Source organism: Anomalospiza imberbis, chromosome 20 (genome assembly GCF_031753505.1).
Source record: "Anomalospiza imberbis isolate Cuckoo-Finch-1a 21T00152 chromosome 20, ASM3175350v1, whole genome shotgun sequence".
Taxonomy (NCBI): domain Eukaryota; kingdom Metazoa; phylum Chordata; class Aves; order Passeriformes; family Viduidae; genus Anomalospiza; species Anomalospiza imberbis.
Genome location: NC_089700.1, coordinates 8,643,422 through 8,664,540, shown reverse-complemented (window position 1 = coordinate 8,664,540; position 21,119 = coordinate 8,643,422). Strand labels below are relative to the sequence as shown.

The following is a 21,119-nucleotide window of genomic DNA, read 5'->3' as shown; positions in this document are numbered from 1 at the left end:
GCACCAAAACCAGCAAGGTTTAGTGGTCTTGGTGCTGTCCCACGATTGTGTTTGAAGCTGGTACAAAAAGCTCAGTGTTGCAACAGCTTCAAGGTTGTGCCCTTCGTCCTCAGGGAATTGCAAAGTCCACCCAGCTCAGATTTGTCCACAAGGAAGAGAAGTTAAAGTTCCAACCTGCAGATAACTCTGTCTCCCATCACAGTACATCAGGAATTACAGGGGCTTTTTTCTGGTTTTAAACACACAGGTTTTTAAGAAGTAAGGAATCTCCAAGCATGCATTAATGGCACAGATCACCCTAAGGAGCGCTGTTCAGAGGTGCAGTCAGAGGCAGCTGTGACATTCAGGAGGAATTCCAAGAAAACAACTTAGAAAAAAAGATTTAAGGTTGAAAGAGCGCAGTTGTTCCAGCCTACTCACCTTCCTCATTGCTTTCACCCACTTGAAAGCTCCCGAGTCTCCTCCTACCCTTCCCCACAGCAATTACAAACACCATTGCTTTCAGCAGCTCAGCCCACCCGAAACAAAGCTCAGACTAATAAAGAGAGCTCACCTCCCATTGCACAACGGGAAGCTGGCTTTTGAAACCCTCATCTGAAAACAGGGGATGAAGCCATCGTTACAACTGTCACTTATCCCATAAGGAATAAAGGAAAGTCTATTCATGCTGCAGAAATAATGGATTGGAAGAAGGAGGACTGACATAACAAAGACTGTTTCAATGGGAAAATCAATGCATCAAGAAGAGCTGATGTATGTTATCATAAGGTGCTAGGAAGCACGAGAATCCCCCATGGAACTGAGGTGAAACTATCTCTAAAAAAGCAGAATTCCTAACAGCAAAACAGCACCAAAATCCACTGCCCAAACACAACACATGGTCCAAGGCATGAAACAACACCACGCTTTCTCCACCTCAACCCACACTGTCACCATTAACTAAACCAGGATACCCACTTGTTGGGAAGCACAAAGCAGAGAAAACAAGGGCAGGAGAAAACCCTGAAGAAATGTCGTAGGTGCAGTTGGAAGGGGATAACCTGGATTCACAGCACTTTATAGATAAATAGCTGCTATCAAACACAGTTATCACCCGTTCTCTCAGGTCACCTACATGTCCTGCCAAGCATCTGAGAGGCAAAGCTGGAATCAAACGGGAATCCTGCTGCTTTATTATCTGCTGTAAACACCACATGACATTGGCTAGAGAAATAAAAACCAGACGAGGTGCTTTGACCCCACTCAGCAGAAATGTTCCCGTGGATTTGGGCCCCACAGGCACGAGCCCCAGGCAGCCCATGGGGACGCAGGGAGCACCCAGCCGGGAAAGCACAGCACATTTCCAGCGGAAAAGCAGACAAAGGCCATCGCTATCTGACTCTCCGCAGGGAGAAGGACAGATTTCTCCCCGTGTCATCAGGCACCGTCCCTTGGGTCGGAGCAGGGCGACTCTATCCCACCCTTCCCGGGGCTTTGAAGAGCAGAGCCGCTCTCCAGCGGGGTGAGGGGGCAGCGGCTCATTTCTCGCCATGAAGGCCGGCGAGCAGCAGCCTCCCCTCCCGCCCTGCTGCTCCACAGCGTTCCCTGCCGCCCCCCATTCCCCACACGGGTCCCTCGGTTCGCACAGCTCCGGGGGGCGCCCGGCCGGGGGTCCCCTCTCGCCGCCGTCACCTCAGAGCCGCAGGGGCCGTGAGGGGAGCGGGGCGGCGCCGCAGGGGCGCGACGGGCAGCGCTGAGGGGCCGGTGAGGAGACCCCCGCCCGCCGGGAGAGCCCCGGGCCCGGCCCCGCACTCACCACGCTCCAGCAGCTCCGCTCGGCCCGGCACAACGCGGAACTGGGCCCGGCACAACACGCCCCGTCCCGCCCCGGGCTCCGTCACTTCCCGAGCGCCGCGGTCCCGTCACCTCCGGGCGGGCGCGGCGGAGCGGCCAGGCGGGAGCGGCAGGTGAGCAGGGAGGGGATGCTCCCCCGTGGCCTCCTCATTTCCCCCCTGAGGGCCGCGGGGTGCCGCACGGTTCGGTCCCCGCTCGGGCTCCAGCGCGGCCGGGCCTGGCGGGGCTGAGGTGCCGCTGGAGGCGGCCCCGCTCCTCAGCTGAATTTGGGGTATTGACTTAAAACCTCCGGCATTTCACCGTTTCTCTCCCGGTTTTTAGGTGTGATTTTGACATGAGGAAAGGCTGAGAGAATTGGGAGTGTTCAACCTGGAGGAGAGAAGCTCCGGGGTGACCTATTTGTGGTCTTCCAGTAGGTGAAGGGAACTTACAGGAGCGGTGGGGCAAGACTGTTTACAGAGGCCTGGGCTGACAGGACAAGGGGGAGTGGGGTCACACTGACAGACAGGAGGGTTAGATTGGTGTTAGGAAACCCTTTTTCCCTGTGAGGGTGGTGAGACCCTGGCACCAGAGGAGCTGTGGCTGCCCCATCCCTGGAAGTGTCCAAGGCCAGGTTGGACAGAGCTCGGAGAAATGTGGGATAGTGGAAGGTGTCCCTGGCCATGGCAGAGGGTGAAACAGATGAACTTTAAGGCCCTTTCCAACACTAACCATTCTCTGATTCTATGATAATTTGCCATTTTGTCTTAGCTCTGAGTCAAAGCCCATCACCAGCGAGGTGTTTGCAGTCAGAAAGCTGTGTCTGGGGAACTGTTCCTTTGTGTTTCTAACAAATGTTCTTTGTCTTCAAATAACCAAGTGGGAACCAGGTGAGAGCACACAAAATGCTCTCAGAAGCTGAGAAACGCTCAAGTAAATTCTGTCTTTCCCCCCTTCCAGAGGCAGTCTCCAAAATCCACCATGATTTCTCTCTTCAAGCCCGAGTTCCTGAATGTCATCATCGGGGTGGTGTGTGGCGTGTGCCTGGGCTGGGGCATCCGGGGGAGGCTCCGCAGGAAGCCCGGAGCTGGAATAATGCCGGAACCTTCCAACAGCCTGGGGGGCGAGGCCGACATCATGGGAGAGTCCGGGGAGCTCAAGCTGGTGCTGATCGTCCGCAACGACCTGAAGATGGGCAAGGGCAAAGTAGCAGCACAGTGCTCCCACGCTGCTGTCTCTGCCTACAAGCAGGTTCACAAAAGGAATCCCGAGCTCCTGAAGCAGTGGGAATACTGTGGACAGCCTAAAGTGGTCCTCAAAGCACCCGATGAAGAGACTCTGGTGCAGCTGCTGGCTGAGGCGAAGCGCCTGGGGCTGACTGTGAGCTTGATACAGGATGCTGGGCGTACTCAGATAGCTCCAGGCTCCAGGACAGTCCTTGGGATCGGACCAGGACCAGCTGATGTCATAGATAAAGTTTCTGGTCACCTTAAACTCTTCTAAACCGGTACCAAAAAGACCTGGATGTGTTCATGTATGTCAGTACTGAAGGGATAAAAAAATCTAAGTTGGGTTTTTTTTTTCCGTATCTTCCCTCAGTGTTAATAAAATAAGCAAGTTTTGTAAGATTTAATTTGTATGTCATGAGTTTCTCTAGCTTGTGTTCCAGAAGTGGGAAAGAATATTCTAGGCTCAGAGCAGTTGAGGAAAGCAGAGCTGGCACAAGAAGGAACCCAGTATATTTACAACTTGTGCAATTGCTCGAGGATTTTACACATTGGTTGATGACTTCAAGCATTTCCTCTTTCTCCTGTTTTCTGTAGTGAACACATTCTGTAATTCAGAAAGGCTCAGCTGCTGAAGCAGTTAAGAACTGGAGCTTGGGGGTAACTGTAGCCAAATTCCTGCCCAAACAACTGCTGCAATAACTTGTAACTGGTACCAGGCTGACCAGTTCAACTGGATCTGCAGCCCAGACCAGTAAACACTTGTGGGGAGCAGCTGTAAGCTGAGCTTCCCTCTGGAGCGGTCTGTGTAGCTCCTGCACGTGCAAAAATGTGCAGTTAAGCCAAGGTGTGGGGAGTTACCCTACATATAAGCAACTGGGCACTCGGGCACAGACTTAAATCCTGGTTTTCTTGGGATTAACAGGCCCTCCTGGGTTTAAGGAAGCACCCTGTTAGAGGTATTACTGCACAGTTCAGAGCACCTTGGGGGTTCAGTAAATTCTGCTTGTACAGTTTGTCAGAGTTCTGCTGTTAAGCACCTTTGCCAACCTCTCAGCCATGTGTTCCAGCTGAGTGTTGTGAAACAGTTTGTAGGAGAGGGAACAGGATTTATCTCCATCTCCAGCCATCCACAGACCACAGAGGGAATGGCAGAGGGGCTGAAATGCCAATAAACACAGAGGATGGAAATGTTTTTATACTGCACCTCTTACTTGGAGGCATAATCCTTTTCAGAGACTCACTGCGGACTTTGCTCCACCCCTGCTGACCACAGAGAGCCTGGGGCAGGTGAGCCCCTGCCAGCCCCATTCCATGGAAGTGCTGCAGCCCCAGGATCACAGCACACAACTGGAGCTCACACGAGAAAGAGGGAGTGGGATCTGGATCCTCATGGCCAGAGTGGCTCCTGGTTAAGAGACAGGAGCTTCTAGAGCTGTTGGAAATCTGGCCAGTGCTGTCAGACTCGTTACACTCAAATATGACAGTATTCATGAAGAAACATTTAAGTCAATTTTATTTGAAGCTAAATATGTTTAAGGCAATTTACATACCTAGAACATGATCTCAATTGAACTGGCACACCCTACTACAATCCTAATGTATCATCTGGTCAAATATGCTGGAGTTGACCACAGTGCGGCCAACTGGTGAAAAGTGCTATTTTCTTCTCTCTGCCATAATCTCTCTCTAGAAAAAGCATTACATATTTTCCTGTATTGCCCCCTCAGTGCAAGACCCCACTACTGGTCCCCATTGCTGCTCTGCTGCTGGCCCCTCAGACCCCTGGCTGCACACACCTGCATTGCCCCCCACTACCAGCACTGGAATACTTGGTTTGAGTCCAAAGGTCCTTTTTTTGAAGACAGTAAAGTGAAGCTACCACTATGCAGCATGTCCACAGTCCAGTAATTTATTTTTAAATTGCGTAATTTCAAATTGCACAAACAAAACTGAACAGCAATATGCTTGAATTCTCTCTTCTGTACACTCAAAACAGTGATCTAAAACACCACAATATCCAACATACACAAACCTCAGGGCAGGGTTAGTAAATACACAGATTGGAATCATGGTGCTCTGTTCCTGAATGGAATGTCCCACAAAAGCACAGGATACAGCACAACATAAGGTCATCTGTTACATATGGAGTGAGCAAAAAGACACTAGCATTTTCTATATGCATAACTGGAAAAACCTGCATAGGTTAAGGGGAAAAAAAAAACAAAAAAAACCAAAACCCAAAACTTTTACTCATTTTAAGTCAGGCAAGGTTGTCTGTACGCATTTTAAATTCTTTTAGAGCTATGCAATCCAACCCAGGGAGGATATGCTGATTAGTGTTGTCTCTTGTCAGCAGTCTTGCAAGGTCAAATACAAGTATCTTGGCTTTAGCTTTCTCCAAATATACAGTGAGACTTAAATGCATTTAGAATAGACAGTACATACCGTAAGCTGCTCACATACAATGAACTTAAGATTCAATATTAGAGTGTAACACTATAGAGTGCAAATCAGAATCTTCACAATAGACTTAATGGTAATAAGCAGTCCTGCAAAAGCCCACTTGAACAAAGTCGTTTAAACTATTCCCCTTCTGAAAGTAAAAGTCTAAATGACATGGAATGTGAAAAAGATTTAACAGAAGTGATTCAAATCGTTTGCGCTAGAAAAAACAGTCCTTCATGAAATAAAGGTTACAAGAACACGAGGCAGAACTCTTTGCTTTTCCCTGTTATGAGTTAAAGCGGGGAGGGACGGTGGAGTTTCAGTAAGAAAAGTTGCTGCTCCAGACTGGCTTGTGCTGCATCTCACATGCTGTAGCCGAAGCCGGGCTGCGGCTGCCCGTACGGAGGGGCCGTGTAGCCGTAGCCGAAAGGTGCCTGCGGAGGAACCGCCACGCTGGGTCCCGCTGTCAGCATCAGCTGGGGCTGGCCTGCAACACACAATGGGCATCTTAGTCCTCCCCAGCTGAGAAATCACTCTGCAGAATGCCTGGAAGTTTTCAGGAGGTATTTTCTATGTTTCACCCTGCTGACCTGGACTGGGCCTCTTCAGGGCCACAATGGGTATTTTCCCACAAAACCTCAGGAAACAACACCTGGCTAAAAATGCTACAGTGAAGAAACTCTTACTAGAATAACCTGATATAAAGAAAATATCCAATTTAAGTAGGTATAAATATGCTTTAGATACAGAGCATATTGCACAAGATTCAAATAACCACTTGCTGGAAGTCTGGAACAGCACAGGTCCTGTGTACCTTTCCTTAAGGAGCCAGGAGAGCCTTCAATCCTGCAGTCCACAGCCCACCTCAGCAGCCTCAGCACTTATCTAGTATTTTGGAACACATTCCTTAAGACTTGAGTTAACATGGAGAATGTTCCCATTTCCCAGGACTTTCTCAGGTAAAAAACAAGATTAGGGAAGGCTTGTTTAAAAAGTGAACTATGTTACTGATAACACACGAACTAAAGCATTACCATAAACAATAGGTTGTGTTTCTGTAGCTTGCTCCTCTTCCTTTCTCAAAGACTCTGATGCATCCAGTTTGTCCACCTGGAATTGAGACCAACAATTAAAGAAACCTCCTCTAAAACAGGCACTTATTCGTGGCAGAGAAGTGGAAAAGCCTTAGTGGTATGTCAACACCCATCAAGAAAAGGAGACCATTTACAAGTTAAGATCAATTCAAGTATCAATGTTGGTACTGGTGCAGTCAAGATTGTCTGTTTCCTGAAAAAAAAACCCTCATTGAGGGATTTTCAACTAGTTTGAAAGCTCACTCCAGGCTGAAGCTTTGTACAAAAGGTTCTGGACTGGAGCTGGACAGTCTTTGGACTCAGACTCAGATTTGAGCTCAGTCTCAATTGGAGACCTCTGGCATTGGAGCAATTGCCAAGATAATGCCCAGACCTGGAGAAGTTTCCCTGGAGGTGACATTGAGGCAAAGTAATCTGGATTGTATTTGGATAGAGCAGACTGCAATAGCATCCGACATGTCACTTGAGCCTCAAGATTTCACTTTCCAAACCCATTCACTCATGCAATTTAAGTTCAAATGCAGAGAATGCATGTGTATAAGACTTGCTTTTTCCACTCCAGAACTGTGTGGCAGTCAGCCTAAACCCACAGATACTCCAATTCTTCCAGCTTTACACACAGTAACAGACAAGCCTGGCCAGCTTCACTGCTGCACTGCGAGTGCAATGGTGCTGTCTGCCCACCCCTACAGAAAGGCAAGAGAAGGAACTTCTTCTGTAGTGAATTATTGCTCATTTCTAAGACAGATCCAAGGGAACTCAGCATTTCTACAGTCTAAGGCAGGCCCTGAAACTAAAACCACAAAATGAGGTATTGGTATTTTACCTGGGAGATAAGATTTAGAACAAAGTCAGAGATAATCGTGCCAATTACTTTGAAAGGCAAGAATACAACTCACAAGATTAACGTTTCATTTGTGTCCTTAATAAAGGAGTTTGAAGGTTTCCTGCACTTACACAGGGTCAGTGTTACTTATTCAGCTACAACATTCACAAGTGAGTTTAACTGTGCTACATGAGCAAGTATCTGCTGGCAGCTCCAGGAGCTGTGAGCTCCTCCTTTCAGCTGTGAGTTACAACGTGTGTTCCATAAACCTGTTCCTCTGTAACCTCAAGCTGAGGCACAACTCCAGGGAGTGGCAAAGTCCTGAGCTCGAGTTCCCTCAGTGACTGGGCTTCCATGGCCAGCCTGGTGGTTGCCTCCCACAGTATCTGGCTTGCTGCTGGCCAAAGTGCACGGGATCGTATCCAATGCTCCAAGACTCATTTCCAGACACCGTGCTGGGAACTGCACTGTTTTTAACTCAAAACAGCAACACACTGAACACAGAAGCACAAGTTTAGAGATGCAAATCCAAGGAGAATGTGCAGAGTTTGCTACTAAGCAGAGGCATTTGGCTTACTCACTCTTGGAAAGCCTCCAGCCCAGGACATTCAATGCATTTTGGACCCAGTTTTGATGCCTCCCCTCAGAGCTGAACAAATATTGACAAGAACAAGCTCAAGTTTGAAACCAGCCCGCAGGATGGTTCTTACACCACTTGCTCGAGCATCACCAGCTTCAGGGCCCTACACACTTGGAGCAAGATTGATTGAAAGGCTTTTCCACAGGGACTGCAATAAGCTGCAGAGGAAAAGTAACATGCATTCAATGTTATCGTGTTATGTGTGCATGAAAAAGAGGCAAAAGTACTGAAGCACGAGTGAGGTCTGAAGATGACTGCCATACAGGCTCCCCCCAAAAAACCACACGCAGCCCACAGCAATGCCTTGGAGCTTCAGGAGTAGTGGGATGTAATTGCAATGACTGCTACACATGCGTAGTTTATGCAAACACTGCAGTTCAATTACCTTTTTTCACACACACGCTCTCCTACTTTCCTTACTAGCTGCTGAAGGACCTTACACTACGTGTCTTGGGTTAGCCTTGAGTTCCAGTGGTGTCTTTACAACCAGCAGTTTTTTTGCATTTAATCCATCTTCAAAGCTGTCACTTTGGTTTGCCCTTTGCTGAACCACATTAATGGAAAACTCCTGCAAGGGCTGACCCCTGGGCTCAGGAGGATCATGGTGGCATTTGTAGGGAAGCAGATGGACAGAAAACCTTGGATTGCCCTTCTAAAGGTCAAAGTTACATAGCAAAAGGCAAGCCCTGGAGTAGCCTCAGAAGAGCAATAAGTATTACCATTTTTATTTTTTTTTTTTAATGAGGTAGCAAGAGAAGTTTAGTGAAGCTGAAGAGCTTGGAAGGCAGTCTTTTTTTGGACCGCTACTAGGAATTTACTATACGGAGGAGAACCACAGACTTGGTGTAACAGCTGAAGTTTTAAGTTGCTACATGAACTAGAGCACTGTGGATTAGATCAGCACCATGAGAACTGACACCTGAGTGAGGAAGAGTCCCTCTGGAGCAGCCAGTATCTACTCTGCCTACGGTCAGCGCGCATTAGTCATGGTCCAGAGATCAGGAACTGGATCACAGCCCTTCAACTAGCAAATGCCAGACTGATTTAGGGATTCACACACTTATGTCTTATTGTAGGAGGTTCTTCCAGTCAGATTGGCTGGCAAATAATAGCACTTGTGAAAGTATTTGTGTGTTGTTTCAATTGCAGGCTGACTGTGATCCAACTGATCACCTGTATGCCCTTCCTAGGATCTATTAGCTTATTAGTAGCAAATGAATCTACTTTTCTCCTACAGCACTAGCTAGTGAGAGTTAAACAATTTGCAAATGCTTTAGTGACATTTTGTTTGGGGAAAAAGCAGTAGCAGCAGTGTAGTAAACATAGGAAAGAAAAAAACTCATGCAGAATCCTTAGACTTAGTCCTCCAGACTTAAAGATGGAAAACAAGAATCAACTTTCACCTTTTCCTTTATTGCATCAACCTGCAAAGGAATTCAGAAGGTGCAGCTTAGAAAAATCAAATTCCATATTTAGCATATAAAAAGGTAGAAACAAAAGCGTCAGGGAAGAAATAATTAAGGTACAGGTGAGTAAAAACAAAAGTACACCAGAAGTATCTGCTTTAGAAAGGCAGCTCTGCTTCTTGCTGGCTCTTACTTCATTACCTACACCAAAGCTACATCCTAATCCTTTATCAGATCAGGAAATTTTCATCTTTAAGAATCTACTACTCCCACTAAAGGCATGGTGTTAGCTAGGTACAGGCATCTCTGACAAACAGTTGTATTGCTCAGCCCACCTCCCCCAAAACAGCATTTCAGGCTGGCTACAGAACTGCAGGGTAGTCCTGCCTTTAGAAAGAACAGCCAGGCAAATTTCTGGACAAACAGGCACCTTAGTCTTCACTGACTGCATGAAAGTAAAAGCTGAACTCAAGCTTGGAAAAGTCTTAATCATTAAGCAATTTACACCACTTCACTGGAAGATACTCCAAAAGCTTCAGCTGGGAAAATCTTGCTAGTGACAGCTGGATTTAACTCAAGTCTGTTCAAGTCTGTCAGAGCATTACCAAGTAGTTCCCCCATCCTGAGTCACTTCAAATAAGAGTTGAGTCATAATTAATGCCATTAAGTGTCAGAGCCACGTTTTAGAGTTAAATGCATAGCAGAATAAGTTATCTCTAGGTCTAGCTATAAAGCTGTTTTAGTACACAGTCTAGAATTTAGTTAAAGCTTGATCCCAGCTGGGATTCCTGACTGACACAGCACAGGAAATGCCTGGAGCCTGGAACTACTTTAGACACTGCCCAGGGTCAGGCAAATACTACTGATGTAGGTTCTGTAATTGGTAGAGGGTGGAGCCTGCAAGTGTTTCAGCCTCTTAAGAGGGCGAAGTCTCTCCCCAGATGGACTGAAAAGTAAGTGTGGACATGGACAGACAGACATTGGACAAAGCCCAAACCAATGTTAGTAGCAAGCAGACAGTCTCAAGGCATTCACCACAGTGACTAACAAGCTCTGGGTGCTGGAGAGGCACCTGCTCTTACCTTGGTCAAGTATTCCTTCATGACCTGAATAAAGTATGGCATGGCAAAGTCCATAATGTTGTGCCTCCACGCTGTTTCCAAGACAACATCCGGCCTTAGGAGATCGTAGCAGGTGAAGAGACAAGCGCCAAAGCATTCCCTCTTGTTCTCCTGCAAGAACCACTGCAGCAGCTCTTCTGCCAGCTCAGTATCTTTGGATTCGGAAGCGTACTGCATGGCATCCTGCAATGGGACAGAGCCTCAGCCTCGGGGGACACAACAATTCACAAGCTCCCCTCAGCTTAAAGGCAAAGCTTTGCTAAAGCTGACCTGGGTGCTGCCTCACCTTGTAGAGCCTGTCCTTCTTACAGAGCTCCACGCTCTGTTTCCAGCGGTTGTTGCCTTTGAAGAGATAGGCAGCGATCCTTCGGAACTCTATTAGCTCGTGTTTCTCCAAACGTTGGGCAAGAGAAATGTTGTCAAAGTTGTCATAAGCATCTATAGAAGTCCTAAGAGCCTGAGTGAGGCAGAAGAAAAAAAAGTCACACCTCAGATGTACAACTGCACCCACAAAATGCAAATGTTTTCCATTACTTCTGTATTCCTGCTTGTAGGAAGATAAAGTACTCCAGCCAGACCTGCAGAGATCTGCTATTTTATTTGAGAAGCTGCTGTTTGACACACGTGAAGTTTAGAGTTTTCCAGAAAGTATTTTTCAGTAGTTTAAGAGTCTCTGAATACCAGGCAGCTGTTCTCTGAAAACACTAAAACAGCCAGACATCACAACTGTTTGCCTCTTCCGTGAGTCCTTTTCTGAGCACACACAGTTTGTTTGCCTTAAATAAAAGCTGCCACACTCATAACAAAGTAGCCACTCCATCCCTAATAGGAATGACACAAAATGCTCTGAGAAAGCCACTAACACTTCTCCACTCAATCCTTGGCTTCTCGCCACTAATTCAGTTTAAAGCTGGAGAACATACGTTTAAGGAATTAAAGTTAATGGCAAGCAGGTAAAAACTACTGAAAATGAGAAAGAAAACTGTGTTTCTACACATTAAACAAAGGCTGAAACTATGAGGTAAATCCAGAATTAAGTGCTTCAAGACAAGACACACCTGGTAATCTTCTTCAATAATGAAGAGGTTGTTGAGGGACTCATTGACTGATTTGTTGTTGTGATTTTGAACAGAGCGCAGGTAAGGCTTAACCAGGGGCAGCTGTTTAACCTTCAAGGAATCAGAGAGACACATAAGTCAGTTTTTTGTGGAAGTCTCTTAGCATCTTCCCTGGCAGGCAGGAGAGTAGCTAAGCATTTTTAAATGCTACTACAGCTCAATGCTTTCCCAGCTTTTGCTTTCACCTGGATAGCAGGAAAATTACCTTTGTGAAGAAAGTGACAGCACGAGTGTGGTCAAGCCGAGGGGACAACACCATCAGCAGATCATTGAGCAGCAGAGGCTTAAATTCCAAATAGAATTGAACTGCCTTGTAGTACAGCTCCACATTGGCCACCTAGAGAGGAGTAAAAGTGCTTGTTCAGAGCAGGAGTTTGATTGTGGGGAAATCCAAATGAAAAACAGACATAACTTTCACAAGGAAAGCAATACCTTAGTGATGATATCTTTGAACTGGCCTTCTTTCCAAGCATCTGTTGGGTGATTCATCATTGTGATTATGGCATTATCATACTCTTCATACTTATCATACAGGAACACCAGTTCAGCCCAGAGATGGGCTTGCTCTGCAGCTCTCAGAACCTAAACAAAAGGCAGAATCAGCAATATTTCCATCAGTGCTCAGGCTTTAGTGCCATTAATAACCTCAGGAGCTGCTTGTGCAAAAGCCGGGTACAACAGCCCAAAAAAGTATGTTTTCAGCTAAATTTAAAGCCTCAGACATTCACCTTGGGAATGTTGACTCTGGACCAGAACAGCTCCAAGTGCTCCCTCATCTTCTGTGGCTTGAACTTGGAGTAGAGAATTGCCAGCTCTGTGAACATCCCCATGTGTGCTCGCTCCAGCCCAAGCGCTGCTTCCAACATAGTGATCAGCTCTTCAAAGTACCCACGATCCTTAGAGACACAGACAGAGACATTTCACATCAGGAACCATCCCAAATCCCAGATTTTGACAGAGTTGCCATGACAGAACTGACTGTACAACTTAAGGAGTCAGCTTAATTACCTGGTAATAGTTGATTAGCTCTTCCAGCTCATCTGCATGCACTACAATATGGAGCCCACACATCTGAGCCAAGCGGAATTCTTTTCCATCCACACAAGCAAAACAGACCTGGAATTGAGAGTTGTGTTACTGCTTATAACCAAGGCTTCTGAGCAGGCCCCAGCTTTGAAGTCCTTGGCCTCAGAGGCAGTAAATTCACCTCTTTCCACGTGCGAGTGCTGTTGGCTTTCCGAGCACCATCCACGGCTGCCTGGTACTCGCCGAGGTGCACCAAGGTTGAGGCCAAACGGCCGAAGTTGGACACGTTGTTGTACAAGAGCTTGGCTGCTTCATACATCTTCTCATCATAGCAGCGATCACCAACCTGGGGCAGAGCACAGCCAGGTTATTCCTGCACGTTTTCAGCCAGTGGCTTACGTTAAATGTGTGGCATTCAAGCCCTTGTCAAATGGATTTAAAGGCCAAGATCTATGTGCATATATATCCACACAGACAGAATTGCCAACATCCCTCTGTGAGGCAGCAAAACAAAGTCAGTCTCACTCACCTGCTGGATATGTGCATTGTTGGGGCCATTGATGAACTCCTCTAGCTCTGCCAGGCGGTTTGTTTTAGCAAGAGCAAAGATTAATTCTGTTTCCACATACGACTCCCGGGCCTTCTTGCGTGCCATCTGCAGATACTTCACCAGTTCTTCCCAGTTTCCTATGGAAAGGAGTTCAGAATGTTTATTTCCCACCACTGGGGACACTTGTGCTTAACTTAATCAGCTGAACCTCATTTTGACATATGACAATTTTGACAGCTATTCCCCAACAATCAACAACCTTCACACTGCTCATCATGCATTAATCAAATCATCTTAGAATGGGCCTAACTAAAATTTTATTTAACTTCATGCAAAGACTCTGAAAGAAGTCTCCAGCTAGTTAAAGATGGAAATTACAGGCCACTGATTATCTGCAGATGGAATACACTACCTTTCCCCATTCTTATTTTGGGCAGTCCTTGAAGGACCAGATTCCTCTACTTGCATCAAGATACAGGTCTGGCAGAACTGCAGTTTGAGCAGACCAGGCAAAAGAGCTGAGCAACATCAACAGCCAAGATGTAAATAAAACTTAATCATACCACTGGCATTAGCAGCTTGAACAACTTCCATGTATGAGGAAGGATCATCTGCTTTAATGTAGGAGTCAATTGCTTCCTTTACCATCCCCTTCTGGAGCTGTGCTTTGGCCAGCTGGCTCCACACTGCAGGCTCGTTGCAGCGCTCGGCGAACTCGTACGCACGGTCCAGGTTCCCAATGTGCTCTATCAACACCTGGGAAAAGGATAACCATGATCAGCCACTCTCAGAAAGGTCACTCTTACAACACACTAAGGTGGGGTTTATGTAAGCTCCTCAAAGGATCCACAGCTTTTAAAACAGGGACTAACTCCATACAACCCACACAGCGTGAGTGATTTTAGGCTTACAAAGTTTCAATAAACAACATTTGTTCTGTTTCGTAAGACAAGACACTGAGCAGCTTTGGGCACATTGCTAATTGGTGTTAAGTACCAGCAAAGCCCTTGTGTGGGGATGCACAGGGAGTTTTTACAGCCTGAGAACTGAAGATACCTGTACAGCTGATGTGTTGACATCAAACTTCCTGAAGATAGCAAATGCCTCCTCAAAAAGCTCATTGCTGATAGCAATATTGGCTATGTCAGGGGCATCGTAGTTATCCAGGCGATTGATGTACTCCATGACACGGGTGCGGTCAGCCTTGATAGCTGTAAGGATGAGAAGGTTCTGCAGATTCCTGAGGAGGGAAAGAAATATTTGCTTATCAAATAATGATCGAGAAATTCACCCTCCCCTCTGGAGAAGGTATTAGTTTATTTGCTGTTTCACATTACAGCAATAATACCAAGTTTCCTGTGGCTTAGTTTTCATTTCACACACCTGTGCTCACTGAACACTGAATTATCCAGAACTATTTTCTCCAGCAGTTCAATGAGCTCATTGGGAAGATCTGCAGTCATGAAGGCCTTCACAGTGACAGAGACTTCCTCGGGGTCCTGGGTCTCTGACAGTGCAGTCTGGACAACCTGCAGGCAGAGTCAAGGCACGGAGAAATGAGTGATGTCAGGTTCTGCAAATCCAGTTAGGACAGGCAAGGCTGTGAATGTCCTGCCAGCTGTACCTGGTCAATCAGGGGTCTTCTGTAGGGGTTGCTTTCCAGTAGCACACTGGCCCAGAGCTCGGGGTCCTTACGACGAACTAAGTAGCGGGAGAGACTCTTGAAGAGGGAGTTCTCATTGCACACCTGGAGAAAGACACAGCTTGCTCAGAGGGAAGGCAGAGCTATGGAGCCTACAGATAATTGCACTGCAACTCTGAACTGAGGGGCAGACTAGAAATCTCAGCCTTTGACACTCCATTAACCTCCCATTTTAGGATGGGCAGGAGAGTTTCCCGTTTCTCATTAAGATGCAGAGGGAGGTTAACCAACCACCTCCTCTTCTGTGTTAGAAGCATGCACTTCCCAGCTTAATACCTTTTAGGAAATGCATGCTTTTGTCATAAAGCTGTCCATGTACCCCATGACACTGATGTTAGGAGTCAATCACGAGGCAGCAGCCTGGGCATACATACATTAATCAGCTCCAGATCGCACTGTCCACGCTCGTAAGCCACGCAGGCCAGGTGAGGGTCCCTCTTCTCACAGTACTTGCCAACAACACGACTGTCATAGTAGGGATTCTCACGCAGGAATCTCTCTGGGTTGTTGTTGCTGTCAATGTATATCTTGGCCAGTGCATTGTGAGTGGCAGGCTCCTCACAGCCCTCATGAATTCTTGCTTCCAGCCAGGGCAGAAGCAGCTTCAGCCTAGAAGGAAGTGATTTTCACGTGAGAGGCTGAATAAGTAAATATCCAATTGCATAATTTCTACACTCTGGAAGCCAGTCTTGGTGTAGGATAGAGTCAGGAACTAAACCAGAGTTTTACAGTGCTCTGTTTTAACCTACATTTTGAGTCATTATTCTAAAGATGTAACCTTCTGACACTATGAATAAAACACACCAAAGATATCTGGAGAGATCCCCACATCAGCCAAGAATTAGAGCTGGTTCTCACCCAGTGGCAGCTTCTGCTTGTGTCAGTACCAGCTTTAGCCGTGTGACATGCACTGATTGGATGAGTAGCAGACTGGGAATTGGTAAGACTTGTAGAAGTTTAATACCTGTTTCTTTTCTCAACCTCTGCAACAAGTTCATCAGTTGAAAATTGACCTCTCACTACAAGGATGAGGTTCTTGATCACATCTTCAGAGCAATCCACATCAAGCAGTCCCCCAATAACAACTGGCAGACGGCTTGGATTCACCTACACAGGAGCATTTAAAGAGGTCAGGATGCTGTCAGGGAGCAAGGGCAGGCAATACTTATCCCCAAAACTCCACTTGTTAAGACTGACCCCATCTTCCTGCCCTTACTCCCAGCCTCCTGAGGTTCTGAACAAGCTTAAAAGTCAATTCTTCAACCAACAGGTGTTCCCATCCCAGCCCAGTGGGAGTTACTGCTTAACCTGACTGAAGAATGAGATCAGAGCTAACTTACTGGAGGCCACTAATAATCACTTAAATGTCAGCCTCAGGTACAAAGCTGTTTGCAGAACACTTAAACATGATGCCAGTAGTTGTATATGATACTGTAAAAACTGATCAGTTTGACTCAACTGAAGCCAAGGGACAAGTTGTCACCTACCTTCTGTACATAAATCTCAATATATTTTTGGAGATTATTTCTATACAAATACAGCACCAAGTCGTGGACAAAGTCAAAGCGGTCACACACAATGATGAGAGGCAGCTGGTCAGTGAGTTTAGCTTCCTAGAAAGAGAAGAGCTTTAGTAATTTGGTTTTGCTCTTGGACTTAAGCAGACAAATAATACAGTCACTTAAACTGTCAAAGCAGCTGAATTTGGAAAGCCAAAACTCAAAAGTCAACCAAATAATGACAGCTTGTCGTTCAGCTAATTGTTTGCAAATATGTAAAGTGGGAGCACTCACACCCACTGCAGGGCGTGAGCAGCAAGAAGCTTTTTGGAGTTTAACCCTGCTCCTCTGCATGGCAGACTCTACAGAGTTTTACAACACGATACAACTATTACAAGCCTAGGCTATAGAGAATATTTTTAGTTGCCACTGGTGTTTGGTGTGCAGGATTAGCACTCTGGGATTCCAAAAGAAATTTAACCAAGACTAGATTAAGTTGTGGTTCATAATGTAAAACTTATATACAGAATTAACTTTGAGTGCCATGTGTCATGTGATACCTCCTAACTATGGATTTAGAGAACAGTAAGAATTAAGCTCTATAGCAGTACCACTTAAACTGCTTACCAGATTAATTATCTAAAAGCATTCCAACTTTCAGCATAAGGTTACAATGGCTACAGTACAGAAGCTTAGTCTATGTGGCAGACAGTATTCCGGATGCATATTTCAGATCACTTATTCCAACATGCACATCCCAGAATATAATCCTACATATAAATTACACTTAAGGACTTTACACAGGGAGGCCTGTACTGGGAGATTTACCTGGTACATGTCCTGCACATTCCAGACATGGAACAGCACAAAAAACAATAACTTTCATCAGGAATTTGACAGCTTGATAACATATCTTAGGTGGCTTGATCAAATTACATACCTTACACCTCGGTGACACCAGGTTAGTTTTAGAGAATTCTCTTGGGAAGAGTTTTGCCATCTTCAGATATGATCAGCAAAATCTAAGACTATGCTATGTAACCAACAAACATGAAGGCAGGAAATGTTCCCAGATAAAGTTTTCCCCTCCCACACGGTTCCTCAGGTATTTCTCAGAGTGTTGTGTTTGTCAGTAAGCTCAGTACTAGGACTACAGAATCTGAACTTGGAGCACACCATCTTTTCCTACTTTCCAGCAGTGCTCTGGATCAGTCAGGATATAATCCCACTGACTGGCATCTCCCAGCAGAACTAAACCATGGCTCACCTGGCTGAAATTTCAGTGTGTAGGAGTAAGACAGATCAGCCCTGAAAGCATTTATGGAATTAACTGACTCTTTTCATCTGTTGTTTCTGTAGTTGCTCAGTTGGAGTTGATTACACTATAAATAAGCATTAAGTTATCAACTCATTTGGCACTATGGGTGTTCTCAAGCTAAGCAAACTGTTTCCTATTGTATAGGAGACATTTTTAACAAGTTCTAGGTAAGCTGGTGCATTTACTACAGGTTAAGAGTTCAAGCCATATTAACCTTAGCAAGAACAGTGAGGAACTGACCTTACATTCTCATTTTTAGACAATATTCCAGGCTCAGACTTGATTAGGAGGTACTGTCAACATGGCAGATACCTGGTTTGAGGACACTTGGATCCTTAAGTGCAAAGGTTAAAACTCATCTATGTTCACAGAGCTGCCTCATTTCAGTAGTGACACACCACGTTTTATCGGAACCCCAAACAGCCCCACACAGTCCAGTGTTACCCAAACATTACCTTGAGGAAGTTTTTAACACGTTCGGGATCATAGCAGTTACTTTCCCTGCAGATTCTTTCCACTTCTTTAATTTGTCCTGTCTTGCATGCAGCTTGAATGTACTTGAAGTGCACATCTGGATCCTGGCTGAAGTTTACAATGGAGCCCAGGAAATAAAACAAACCTGGAGAGGAACAGTCAACAGATTACTTGCTGGTCTCACTTGAAAGTACAAATCCCAAAGGCTACAGGAATTTAAGACACCCATTTTGAACAAAGGCAAAAGGCCAGCATTCTAGGTTTTTCTACAGCTCCAAACATTTTCCAGGATTTCAGAAAAACAAATTATGCAACTGAATAGTGGTATCCATCCTAAACAGGTAAACTTTAAGGTTTAGATCTGTTTCAAGACAGTTTGAGGCCTAACTACTTAACCTCATTATGGATTTCTAGATTTCAGCAGACAGTCCTTCATACACACATCTGTAACGAGGTGAGCACCAGCTCCTCTTGCAGAAGTACAGACTTACCTTCAAAGCTCTTGAAGGACTCAAAGAGCTCAATGAGTGACTGTGTTGACAGCTGTTCATGGTATTTGGAAGCTACCTGGACACAGATCTGCAGGTTCTGACGGATGTTAGCGGACAGCATCGCACGCAGACACTCCAGAGAGTCTTCTACTGATAAGGACCCAAAATAATTCACTAACCACTGCAAAGACACACACAAGGCATTTTAGACCTGAGCAGAACAGCAGTAATTAAAGGCTGGATTTGTAGGTGCAGGGTGTTTGATGCCTTACCTCAGGGTTGAGGAGGTGAGTGTGAACTACCGCGCGCTTGATGTCGTACAGGTCTGTGAAGTGCTCGAGTGCTCTCTGCAGCAAACCAGCCTTCTCACACAGCTGAGCTATGTGAGCCCGGTCATAGTGAGTAAACATTTGGTTTCCCAGGATGGCATCTGCAACCTAGAAGGAACAGGGAACATTTTCACTCAGTTTCTGAGCACTGCCACCAGCGTTTGCCACGTCCAGCTCCAGGAAGCCTGAGCGCGTACCTGAGGCGCGTGCATGAGGTTCATCTCAAGTAAACGTGTTTGCAGGGGACCTTCTGAGGGACGATTATTCTTCAGTGCATCCAGCAGAAAGGCTGTACATTGCTGGATTAAATTGTATTCCATAAAGACATCCACAATCTGAAAAAAAAAAAAAAAAAAAAAAAGAGAGAAAGAAATTTAGGCTTTTGATTAGGAGCTGTAAGTATATTTAAGCATCAATGCAGCTTCCAAAGCTAAATCCAAACTCATTGCTCTGATGGTTTGAGTAGGGCTCCTCTTACCAACTGAATGCTTTGAAGTCAGCATTTCAGAGCAATAAAGTTATTTACCTGTGTTATATCTGCAAGAGGCTCTTCATCTTGAACAAGCATTTGTGCAAACTGCTGTCCTTGATCAGGGCTGATTCTCATTACATTCCTCAGCAAAAAAATCCAGTCTGGAGTATATCCAACCTGAGAAGATGATGAAAAGTGAGAACTCGGCAAAACACCTTGTTAAATATAGAGCTCAGTAAAGCTACTGTCAGGAGATTACACAACTCAGTCAGGATTTCCTCTTTTGGACAAGGCTACATGGGGAAGTAGGGAAAGACCCATGTAGGAAGTCTAGCAGTAACTATTAATAAAAAATTTGAGGCAAAAGTAAATACTATACAGGCTCGCAGACTCCCCCCCAGTTACTTCTAGTTACTTTGGAACATGCACTAGTTATTATTAAACACTGGATAGATACAGCAATTTAATTTTCTCTCACCTTCTTAGCATACAAAACAATCTTCTGAACTTGTCCTGTTTCAGCAAAACACTGGATGACCTTGTTTGGAACGTTGGCTCTCAGATAGACACTAAGTGCTAGTGTAGGATCCACAGATTTCACAAGGTCTCCCAGCTCCTCTGAGCACTCCAGCTGTTCACAAACAGAAATGTAGTCAGCCCACCCTGACAGTGCCATGCTGAGATGCACTACCATCCTCTTCCTCATTTATCTTCTCTTCCTTTTGGACTTCTCTTTAAAAAATTAAGGCCCAGCTTGACAGCCTGAGTTGACTCTCCCAGCAGTGATCTAGTGGGCTCAGCTCCTCATGTTCTACAGCAGTCAAACAAATTTTCAGAGCTAGAAAGAGCTGGGTGACACATTGTATCAGCACATTTCTCCTATTAATTACACAAAAGTAATCACAGCTCAAAGCACTTGCAGTCAGTATCCAAAGGAGTGGTTTGGCAAAGCCCAGCAGCAGCTCAGAGCTTTCCATGCTCTGCAGATCCTGCTGTGATTTTAAATGTAGAATGAGTGAGAATTTGATCAATTCTCTTGCAGTAATTTGAGTCATAGTGACAGGCAGAGTGAGCACCTATTGCTCAGCTATTTCCTGTCACTGCTGAGCTCCCAGCTGAGTTTTCCTGGGAAGGAGGGAGGCTGTCAGGCAGTGCTGTTCCTTCCCCCCACAGCTCTGAAGGTACCAACCCCAAACTTACCTTATCTTCTTTTAACCATTTTTCCAAGAGCTGCTTGCGGCCCTGCTGGAGCACTGGTCTGCAGAGCTCCAGTGACTCATACTTGTTCAGCTGCCCTTGGTCCAGCAGAATGCCAAAATACTGCAGGAGAGGGGAAGTCTGCCCTGGCTGAGCTGGAACACTCTGGAACCGGCGTATGGTGTCTGGAGTACGCAGGATTCCCTGCCAGAGAGAGAGAGAGAAATTTTCTTTTCTGCTGTTGTGGCTTGGCAAGAGTTTCTCCAGGGAGCTGGAGGTAATGTCACTGTAGCTATCACAAGCATTTCTCTGTTTTGCCAGCCCAGAATGTCAGAAGCAATATGGCTGAACACCAGCTCAGGCACTGAGA

At 45.8% G+C, this 21,119-nt stretch overlaps 3 protein-coding genes across 7 annotated transcripts in view; 1 reads left to right on the top strand and 2 right to left on the bottom strand.

Moving 5' to 3' along the window:
* Positions 1 to 2,933, bottom strand: part of VMP1 (vacuole membrane protein 1) — a 61,971-nt gene extending 59,038 nt beyond the window's left edge. The window contains exon 1 of one of the 2 annotated variants that reach the window (XM_068210648.1): positions 2,793 to 2,933. The gene's annotated coding sequence lies outside the window, so the exon portion shown is untranslated. Of the gene's footprint in view, positions 1 to 1,795; positions 1,932 to 2,792 lie in introns of those variants that run through there. The other variant, XM_068210651.1, reaches the window with a different exon arrangement.
* Positions 1,827 to 5,697, top strand: PTRH2 (peptidyl-tRNA hydrolase 2). 3 transcript variants are annotated; one of them, XM_068210654.1, is made up of 3 exons: positions 1,827 to 1,946; positions 2,155 to 2,245; positions 2,773 to 5,697. In XM_068210654.1, the coding sequence occupies exon 3, from the start codon at positions 2,794 to 2,796 to the stop codon at positions 3,313 to 3,315; it is 522 nt and encodes a 173-aa protein (XP_068066755.1). In that variant the 5' UTR covers positions 1,827 to 1,946; positions 2,155 to 2,245; positions 2,773 to 2,793; the 3' UTR covers positions 3,316 to 5,697. The 3 variants fall into 3 exon arrangements, with proteins under 3 accessions (XP_068066755.1, XP_068066754.1, XP_068066753.1); XM_068210653.1 differs by lacking the exon at positions 1,827 to 1,946 and adding an exon at positions 1,981 to 2,015; XM_068210652.1 differs by lacking the exon at positions 1,827 to 1,946 and adding an exon at positions 2,029 to 2,064.
* Positions 4,935 to 21,119, bottom strand: part of CLTC (clathrin heavy chain) — a 29,577-nt gene continuing 13,392 nt past the window's right edge. Inside the window, exons 8-33 of one of the 2 annotated variants that reach the window (XM_068210642.1) lie at positions 20,753 to 20,953; positions 20,031 to 20,183; positions 19,607 to 19,729; positions 19,278 to 19,415; positions 19,024 to 19,188; positions 18,752 to 18,932; positions 18,242 to 18,405; positions 16,457 to 16,582; positions 15,934 to 16,076; positions 15,344 to 15,578; positions 14,892 to 15,014; positions 14,651 to 14,796; positions 14,324 to 14,507; positions 13,831 to 14,023; positions 13,247 to 13,404; positions 12,899 to 13,063; positions 12,700 to 12,807; positions 12,420 to 12,587; positions 12,124 to 12,273; positions 11,897 to 12,028; positions 11,632 to 11,742; positions 10,860 to 11,030; positions 10,535 to 10,756; positions 9,450 to 9,470; positions 6,521 to 6,596; positions 4,935 to 5,973 (exon numbers count right to left, since the gene is read on the bottom strand). In XM_068210642.1, the coding sequence (XP_068066743.1) occupies positions 5,849 to 5,973; positions 6,521 to 6,596; positions 9,450 to 9,470; positions 10,535 to 10,756; positions 10,860 to 11,030; positions 11,632 to 11,742; positions 11,897 to 12,028; positions 12,124 to 12,273; positions 12,420 to 12,587; positions 12,700 to 12,807; positions 12,899 to 13,063; positions 13,247 to 13,404; positions 13,831 to 14,023; positions 14,324 to 14,507; positions 14,651 to 14,796; positions 14,892 to 15,014; positions 15,344 to 15,578; positions 15,934 to 16,076; positions 16,457 to 16,582; positions 18,242 to 18,405; positions 18,752 to 18,932; positions 19,024 to 19,188; positions 19,278 to 19,415; positions 19,607 to 19,729; positions 20,031 to 20,183; positions 20,753 to 20,953 (3,882 nt within the window). In that variant the 3' untranslated portion in view covers positions 4,935 to 5,848. The remainder of the gene's footprint in view (positions 5,974 to 6,520; positions 6,597 to 9,449; positions 9,471 to 10,534; positions 10,757 to 10,859; positions 11,031 to 11,631; positions 11,743 to 11,896; positions 12,029 to 12,123; positions 12,274 to 12,419; positions 12,588 to 12,699; positions 12,808 to 12,898; positions 13,064 to 13,246; positions 13,405 to 13,830; positions 14,024 to 14,323; positions 14,508 to 14,650; positions 14,797 to 14,891; positions 15,015 to 15,343; positions 15,579 to 15,933; positions 16,077 to 16,456; positions 16,583 to 18,241; positions 18,406 to 18,751; positions 18,933 to 19,023; positions 19,189 to 19,277; positions 19,416 to 19,606; positions 19,730 to 20,030; positions 20,184 to 20,752; positions 20,954 to 21,119) is intronic. The other variant, XM_068210643.1, reaches the window with a different exon arrangement.